This window comes from Microtus ochrogaster, unplaced genomic scaffold (assembly GCF_000317375.1).
Source record: "Microtus ochrogaster isolate Prairie Vole_2 unplaced genomic scaffold, MicOch1.0 UNK11, whole genome shotgun sequence".
NCBI classification, from domain to species: domain Eukaryota; kingdom Metazoa; phylum Chordata; class Mammalia; order Rodentia; family Cricetidae; genus Microtus; species Microtus ochrogaster.
The window spans coordinates 351,664-361,099 of NW_004949109.1; the positions used below are offsets into that span (position 1 = coordinate 351,664).

Here is a 9,436-nt window from a genome sequence, read left to right on the forward strand (position 1 = left end):
GGTCTACAAGAGCTAGTTCCAGGACAGGCTCCAAAACCACAGAGAAACCTTGTCTCGAAAAACAAAACAAAACAAAAAAAAAAGTTTAAGGCCACCTGAGCTACATAACAAGTACCCAGGCGAGCCAGAGCTACATAGGAAGAGACTGCCTTGAAAAGAAAAGAATCTTGCCCGATTTGGCCAGGAATGATTGCAATTCCAGCCTTCAAGAGACAGGCTAAGACCCCAAGTTCAAGGTCAGCCTGGGCTGCGCAGAAAACTAGAACACGTCTCAGAAAACAAAAATCACAGCAAATCCTTAAACGGGATGTGTTGATACACACCTGATGTGTTGTGCACACTGGATGTGTTGATACACACTTGGTGTGTGGTGCACACTTGATGTTGATGCACACTGGATGTGCTGATGCAACCTGATGTGTTGATGCGCACTGGATGTACTGATGCACACTTGTGTTGTTCACAGGGGATGTGCTGATGCACACTTGGTGTGTTGATTGCACACTTTGTGTGTTGTGCACACTTGATGTGTTGTGCACACTTGATGTGTTGTGCACACTTGGTGTGTTGTGCACACTTGGTGTGTTGATGCAGTACTCAGGAAGTAGATTCAGAATGATTGCAAGTTTGAAGCCAGTCTGTGCCACACAACAAATTCAAAATCAGCCTAGACTGTATTAACAGGATCTTATCTCAGAAAACAAAACAAAACACCTTGTCTCGCTCTGTGGTTATCCATGGTTTACTCTCAGAGACTTCCTTTCCCCTTGTGTTGACCAGTCTGTCTTCTTTGTTGCTAGGCAAACTTTCTATCAGTGAGCCTCATTCTTAGTGAAGGCCCAAAATTGCATTTATCAAGCAGGACTCTATAGTAGGGGTAAATGTAGTCTCCCAAGACATTATTCTTTGGTCCAATAAATAATTTCCCATCTACCTTGACAAGAAGGTTAAAATAGATTAAAAACAAGACAAAAACACACTTGTGAGTGTCAGAGGATGACCTTAAACTTTAAAAAAAATAATTCATTTTTATTTTATTTGCATTGGTGTTTTGCCTATAGGCATGCCCATGTAACGGTATCAGATCTTGTAGTTACAGACAGTTGCTAGCTGTCATGTGGATGATGCTAGGAATTGAAGCCAGGTCCTATGGAAGAGCAGTCAGTGCTCTAAACCCCTGAGCCACCTCCCCAGCTCTGACTGTAAATTTCTGTTGTTGCATTTTCTTATTTTATTTTATTTCTTTGAGACAGGGTTTCTCTGTGTAACAGCCCTACCTGTCCTGGAACTACCTCTTGTAGACCAGGCTGGCCTCGAACTCGCAGAGATCTGCCTGCCTCTGCCTTCCAAGTGCTGGGATTAAAGGCCTGTGCCACCACCGCCTGTTGACCATAAACTTCTAATCCTCCTGCCTCTACCTCTTGAGTGTCATGTACCGCCACACCAGAACCATTGAATGCTGGGAGTCTAGCCCAGGGTCTGCTGCACGCTATGCCCGCAGTCTGCCGCCCAAGCAGCAGACCCCATCCCCAGATATCTTTTTAAAGAAAATAACCATGCCTTTTTATAAAGGGGCGGTGACTGTAAAAACTGAATAAGAATGAAGCTAATAAGCTGCTTTCAGTGGTTCTCTGCTTCACTGCTCTGGGTTTTTATTCTGGTTCTGCAAGTTCTTTTTTTTTTTTTTTTTTTGGATTTTCGAGACAGGGTTTCCCTGTAGTTTTTGGTGCTTGTCCTGGAACTAGCTACCAGGCTGGCCTCAAACTCACAGAGATCCGCCTGCCTCTGCCTCCCAAGTGCTGGGATTAAAGGCGAGCGCCACCACTGCCCGGCCTGCACGTTCTTGTGTATCCCATGATACACAACAGAGGAAGACTTGTCGCTAGGCTGGAGGCTCCAAAGACCATCGCTACCTCTTAAGTGCTGCTCACCATAAAAGCCCTGTCCTTCTGGATGGAAGTCTTTTGTGAGAACGAAGTTCTCTGAGGAAAGCACTTCGGCTGCAGAAAGCCAGCCTTCCCTGTTGAGCACTGTGACATTTTGGTTCTCATTTTGTGTTTTTTTTTTCTTCCTTCCTTCCTTTCTTCCTTCCTTTCTTTTTTTCTCTTTTCTTTTTTGGTTTGTTTTTTTCAAGACAGGGTTTCTCTGTGTAGCAGCGCTGGCCTTCCCGTCCTGGAACTCTCTTTGTAGACCAGACTGGTCTCGAACCCACAGAGATCCACCTGCGTTTCCTTCCCGACCTCTGGGATCAAATCCTGCACCACCATCGCCTGGTGACATCCTGTTTTAAAAAACTACTTTCAGATCTGGTGACATAGATTATTAATCCCAGCATTTGGTAGGCTGGGGCAGGAGGATCTAGAGTTCAAGACCATTCTAGGCTGTATAATGGGTCCAGAATTTTTTTTTCTGGGAGAGCCCAACTAGTTCCATGTATCTCAGTCCAATTTTTCTTGTATGTTTTATGTTTTAAAATGTTAGACTATTACTGAAATAAAATGTATATATAATAAAACATGCCAGTATAAGTATACAATTTGAGAACTGGGGAGATGGCTCAGAGATTAAGAGCACTGACGGCGGGGGCGGGCACTTCTAGAGAACTGTGTTTAATTCCCAGCACTGATATGGCAGCTCACAACTGTCCAGTTCCAGGGTATCCAACACTCACGTAGATATATATATATCTGTATACGTATATGTATATGTATATGTATATATATATGTAGGCAAAACACCAACGTGTTTAAAATAAAAAAAATTTAAAAAGTACAAAAAATAAGTGCATTATTTGTTGAGTTTTGACAAACTACCACTCTGGTTAAAATATAGGACTATTCAGAATGGGCATAATAGTGCACGCCTTTAACTTGGGAAGGAGAGGCAGGTGAATCTCTGAGTTCAAGGCCAGCCTGGGCCACTACCGCCAGAGTTATGTAACAGAGATACAAAAAAAAAAAAAAGAAAGAAAAGAAAAAAATAGAACTATTCCATAATTACCCCCAAATTTCCTAGTGATCTTTGATATCAACTTTCCCATTCCAGGCAGTTATTAATCTATTAGCTTATAATTTGGAAAATTCAGAATAAACCAGTTACTTTGACCACCAATCAGGTTACCAGTACATATTCTATTTGCATGTTGAGTGTTGAACTCAGGGCTTTGTGCGTGCTAGGCAAGTACTTGACCATTGAGCTACATCCCCAGCCCTGCTAACTGTCGCTATACATTAGTTTTAACGAGGGGTCTCATATCTATTTCTTATTAGCATAAGGTCTTAAATGCACCCTGTTGTTGCATGTCCACCAGATACCATAAATAAACTATAGAGTTTGGTTTCTTGCATTCTTGGTTTTGGTTGTTTGGGAGACAGGATCTTGCCAGTTAGCCCAGGCTATGTTGGATCCCACTGTGTAGCCCTTGCTGGTCTCAAATTTATGATTCTCCTGTTTAACATTCTAGGCACTGGGATTACATGTGTGTACCTCATATGCCGCACTTTGCTGCTGTTATTGTTATTCCTGGTTTTGTTTTTTTTGTTTTTTTTTTTTGCTTTTTGTTTTGTTTTGTTTTGTTTTTTGATACAGGGTTTCTCTGTGACTTTGGAGCCTGCCACCTGCCTCTGCCTTCTGAGTGCTGGGATTCAGGCATGCACCACTACCAGTAATATTCCTGTTTGATTTTTAGAAAAGGCTTTAAGTGTAGTCTAAAGCCTTTTTAGATATTATTACTAGTGTAGTAATATCTAACTAGCTTGATATTTATGACGGCCCTGAATGCTAGGAATTAAGTCCCACCATACCTGGCTATGGGATTAAATTTATTGCTGAATATTCAGTTGTGTGGTCATTTCTGGAGATGGACATGGGTTATCTCTAGTTTTTGTTTCTCAAGACAGGGTTTCTCTGTGTAGCCTTAGCTATCCTGGAACTCCCTCTGTTGACCAGACTGGCCTCAGATTTACAGAGATCCACCTACCTCTGCCTCCAGAGAGCTGGGATTAAAGGCCTGAGCTGCCACCACCACCCGGGTTAGCATATGGGTTTAAGAGTGAAAAATAAAATAGCAGTCTCACCAGGTGGTGGCGCACGCCTTTCATCCCAGCACTCAGGAAGCAGAGGCAGGTGAATCTCTGAGTTTAAGGCCAGCCTGGTCTACAGAGCGAGTTCCAGAACAGGCTCCAAACCTACACAGAGAAACCTGTCTTGAAACTTCCCCCACCAAAAAAGCCATCTCAGCAAAAAGTCAAGACTGGTTCAGTGTCTTTGAAAATCCCAGTAAGCATCTGCTTAAGCAGCAGGATATTTGTGTTCCCAGTCTCATCTGAGGCTTGTTACTGGGGTTATTTTATTGCTATTCCTATCATCATCATCATCATTATTATATTTTCTTCTCATTGAATTGAAACTTGACACTGGATTCTTTAACTCATAGTTGTGTTTAAAGTGAAACATTTCTACACATTTGCAGCGGAACCGCCGTGTTGAAATGCCCGGTGTTGAAAGCCGGAGTTCACCGCACTCCGTCCTGAAGGAAGGAGGCTGAGTGTCTGCAGCACTTGCCCCCTGCGCGTGACCGAGTAAGTGACCCCAGGGGTGGGGGTGGAGGGGGCTCCTCGGTGGTGCATCCTCTAAGATGCTGTTTCTAGAAGACATTTTCTTCTGGAAAAGAAAGCAAGTCTTGCCGGGCAGTGGTGGCACACACCTTTAATCCCAGCACTTGGGAAGCACAGACAGGCGGATCTCTGTGAGTTCGAGGCCAGCCTGGTCTACAGAACGAGTCCCAGGACAGGCTCCAAAGCTACACAGAAAAGCCCTGTCTCAAAAAAATTTTAAAGTGGGGGGGGGGGAGGACAAGTCTTGTGGCGCCCAGTGTGTAGCCTTGTAGCCTTGACAACACGACTGTTGTACATCCTTGTCCTAGAAGAGGCAAGTTTTATATTCGCTCGTTCTCTCCTTTTTATTTGTTTAGTAAACAAGTCTTTATTGAGCCGCTTTTATGTTTCAGAAACTGAATTAGGCTCTAGAGTACCGGGGTGAAGCAGACAGGGCTTGGGACGTGTTGGCGTGTCCATTCTGCGTGAGGGTGTCTGGAGCAGGTCTGGGCCGTGGCTGAGGAGACTGTGCAGGCGGCTGAGCTAACCTAGCTCATATACACAGTGAATCGCCTCCTGCTCCACTCAGTCCCCCACCTTATCAGACGGGTTTGTGGTATAATTTGAGAAATAAGCAAAATCTGGGGGATATGTTACACAGTTCTATGTATTAGGGAAAGAAGGAAGGAAGGGAGATGGAAACAGGAGGAGACGCTGGGCACGGTGGCCCACGCCTTTCACCTCAGAGTTCAGGAGTCACAGGCTCCTCTGTGGGTTCTATTCCACATCTGCCTGCCTATGGTTATTTTGATTTGGTTTTTGCTTTTAGGTTTTTCGAGACAGGATTTCTCTCTGTAGCCTTAGCTATCCTAAACTAGCTCTGTAGACCAGGCTGGCCTCTGCCTCTAAGTGCTGGGATTAAAGAGGCATGTACTACCACTGCCTGGCTATTTTCTATTATTTTAAGGCTAGCTGGTCTGTGTAGCCCAGGCTAATCATAAACTGGCTTCTTTCTTCCTCTGCCTTCTGTGTGCTAAAGTTGCCAGCCTATGCTACCACAGGCAGAGAGTTGGCAATTCTCTTTATTTTATTTTGCAGTGTTGGGGATGGAACGTGCTATGCAAATGCCGGAGAGCAGTACCTCCTGCCTCCACCCTTGCCACTTGCGATTCAGATAGTGTGCCAAGAAAGGTCACTAAGAAGGTGACAGACACTGAAGTTATTACTCAGAGAGGCTGAGGAGCCAGGTGTGCGGCATCTAGGGGAGGAATAGTCCAGGTGGCACAGAGCCCTGGGGCGAAGAATACAGTCCACACCAGAGCAGCCGGGAGCCTGGGCTCGTCAGCGTGGGTGCGAGGAGAGATGGGCAGAATGTGGGCCCTCTGGCCGTTGCACAGGCTTTGGGTTTTACTTGAGTTACACAATAGTAGGAGAATTTGAACACAAGTGTGACAGTGTAATTTGAGGAAAGAGGGGGAGGAAACTGAGAGGGACACCTTCCTCTGCCTGTTTTCCATCCCCGAGCCAATAGAGCCCAGAGTTCCCTTAGCCCTTGAAGTAAGGGATGGAGCAGAGACAAAAGCAGGAGACGTCGTCCTTCTGGAGCAGCGTTTGTGGTGGGAAGTCATTTCCCACTTGTCTGAATCAGCGCCACTCTCAGACTTGTAGAAACACAGCCATCCCTTTGTAAGTTTGCCTGTTACAGTCTTCTGTCACCTCAGTGACTGGTCTGCTCTACCCTGATCAGTAGGGTACCGCATTCACGCCTCAGCCTCCGCTGACTTCCCCACAATTCATGTTGTTCTTTGAAGTAAGAGCTGGGACCTTTTCCCATGGAAAAAGACCTGAGGTGTTAAACACTCTAGTGAGGAGTGCAAAGGGCACTTGTGTGTTAGGGCTTGTCTTCTTTCAATTTTAAACTTATATGTGTGTGTGCACACGCCTGTGCGCGCCTGTTTGTATGTACACCAGATGTGTGCAGGTACCCTTGGAGGCCACTAGAGGGCAGAGCATCCCTGCAGCTGCAGTTACAGGCAGTTGGCTGCTTGATGTAGGTGCTGGGAATCAAACTCTGATCCTCTGTAAAAACATCAAGTACTCCTAACTGCTGAACCATCTCTTCAGCCCCTGTCTTTCTTTTTTTGTTGTTGTTGTTGTTTTGAGACAGGGTTTCTTTGTGTAGCCCTGGCTCTCCTGGAACTCACTCTGTAGACCAGCCTGGCCTCAAACTCAGAGATCCAACAACTTCTGCCTCTGGGATTAAAGGTGTGTGCCACCACTGCCCAGCTCTATCTTCTTTCTTTCTTTCTTTCTTTCTTTCTTTCTTTCTTTCTTTCTCTCTCTCTCTAAGGTTTATTCATTTATTATGTATACAGTGTTCTACCTATAAGCCAGAAGAGGGCACCAGATTGCATTATAGATGGTTGTGAGCTGCCACGTGGTTGCTGGAAATTGAACTCAGGTCCTCTGGAAGAGCAGCCAGTGCTCTTAACCACCCAGCCATCTCTCCAGCTCCCCCCTCCCTCCCCTCCCCTCACGCTTTTAACACTGAATAATACTCCTCTTCGTGAATGCACACACATTTTCTTTATTCATAGCTTGGCAGCAGTAAGTTAGTGGCAATGAGCATGGATGTATAGGTATCTTTTTGACATAAAACCTTTCATGTCTTTGGGGGGGAAAAGCAGAAGAGGAATCATGGCATCCGCTGACTGGTTTTTAATTACTGCTTCACCTCACTACAGGCAGCCTGTCTTCCCTTATGATAAAAGCCGCATTTGGCTGATGAGCAAAGTGACGAGGTCGCCGAGTGAGACTGAGGATATCTGGGAAACGGAGGAGGATGACATGACGGAAGGTGACCTAGGGTATGGCCTCGGAGGAAGACCCGGCGGGATTTATGAAGTTTCGTGTTCTATTGCATCTAAGAAAAGGTCGGATGGAAGGAACCTAAGCCCCCCTCCGTTTCCAAGAAAGGGGGACGAAAGAAGCGAAACCATTTTTCAGTATTCCGGGACTGAGGGCTTGCGGGATACACGCGCTCAAGGATGCAGAGCGTCCGGCTACACGCGGCAGAGCAGCTCTGGTGAGAACTCCTCCTCCGCGGCTTTCTCTTCTTCCTTCCCTTGTGGAGATTATCAGTGCTGTCACTCTCCTGGCAAGCGAAAATCAGTAACTGCAGGAGATTTTCATCTCTATCTCTTTAAGACTATTTAGATTAAATTTACTTGTTTAAGGAGGTGGGGCGAGCACGTGTCAAGGTATGCCCCAACCTGAAGCCAGTTCTTTCCTTGCACCATGCGGGTCCCAGGGACCCAGCCCACGTCATCACTCCTGGTAGCAGGTGCCTTTTCTTGCTAAGTCACCTCACTGGTCCACTTTTTAGTCTCTTAAAGGAATGTGGGGAGTTCAGAGGTAGCTGATGTTTTGTTTCTGAGTATGGTAGGATGCTGGGGACAGCCCACGTCATCACTCCTGGTAGCAGGTGCCTTTTCTTGCTGAGTCACCTCACTGGTCCACTTTTTAGTCTCTTAAAGGAATGTGGGGAGTTCAGAGGTAGCTGATGTTTTGTTTCTGAGTATGGTAGGATGCTGGGGACCAGCCTCAGCAGAGAAGTGGGTCTCGAATCTGGGATGTCTGGAAGGCTAAGTGAGTACGCGAACACAGGATTCTAATGCAAGCTGGCAGGCTCTCAGCTGCAGGAAGGGGTCTTCTAATTCTCTCTCACTCTCTCTTATTTCTTTCCCTTTCTGTCTCTCTCTGCCCCAAGCTTCAAACCTCAGTCTTTCATTGTGAATTTTACATAAGGAAGTTGATTCTTTTTTCTTGTCCCAGGTTAATCATTTCAGGAACAAAGCAGTTCACAGAAAGTACAAAGATTCTTTGAAATCAGAACATCATCATTCATTATGACATTTTCCCAGTTCCCAAGCCCCATGCCAGCCACTATATTCTTAATTCTTAGCTGGGTTAATTATTAAACAACTTCTGAGGCTTTCACCTCAGAGGCTAACTACCTGCAGTTTACAGAAGCGTAGTTCAGCGGGTTTCACTCCATTGTCATACCTTTCCCGTTGTTGCTCCTCACAATTCCAATTTTGATTTATAAGGCCAAAGGCAGTCATCCCCAAAGCCCTAGGTTTTTCAGAAACTTTATTCATCATAGCCAGTACCTTTCTGTTTCAGTATAATTCTTTTACCAAGTGTCATAATCAGGCAAGAACAATTCCTTCATTTTCCCCAAATTTCCCCAATTCTTTTTTTTTTTTTAGATTTATTTATTATGTATACAGTATTCTCATTACTCTGTCTACAGGCCAGAAGAGGGCACCAGATCTCATTACAGATGGTTGTGAGCTACCATGTGGTTGCTGGGAACTGAACTCAGGATCTCTGGAAGAGCAGGCGGTGCTCTTAACCACTGAGCCATCTCTCCAGCCCCTCCCCAATTCTTTTAGTGAAAGAGGGGAGACTCTCAAGTCTCCCAGGAACACGACCCCCAGGAACTCACGTGGGACTGTCCTTGCTACAATTACATAAGGTTTATTGACAGGACAGGAACCAGCTAGGGCCGAAACTAATTTCCCATGCAGGGGTAGAGGAGTTTGACCCCGAGTAACTGGGAGAGGGATATTTAGGGGAAGAAACCACAACTCAAAGGGGGTAGGGAGGGCGTCGTTGGAAAATTCTGAAAATACTAGTGATCATTACAAGGGGGTAACTCCCCAATTTTTCAAGATTATTCTCAAGATTATAACCTAACTTTATGGTCAGCTAGTTCCAGGAACAGAGTCACTGAACCGGCTAACCTAGATTTTTTTTGTTTTGTTTTGTTTTGTTTT

At 45.3% G+C, this 9,436-nt stretch overlaps 1 protein-coding gene across 1 annotated transcript in view; it reads left to right on the top strand.

Moving 5' to 3' along the window:
- The first annotated feature begins 4,471 nt into the window (after positions 1 to 4,471).
- Ccdc125 (coiled-coil domain containing 125) overlaps positions 4,472 to 9,436 on the top strand; it is a 38,321-nt gene continuing 33,356 nt past the window's right edge. Inside the window, exons 1-2 of the mRNA XM_026788977.1 lie at positions 4,472 to 4,580; positions 7,340 to 7,680. Of these exons, the coding sequence (XP_026644778.1) occupies positions 7,380 to 7,680 (301 nt within the window). The 5' untranslated portion in view covers positions 4,472 to 4,580; positions 7,340 to 7,379. The remainder of the gene's footprint in view (positions 4,581 to 7,339; positions 7,681 to 9,436) is intronic.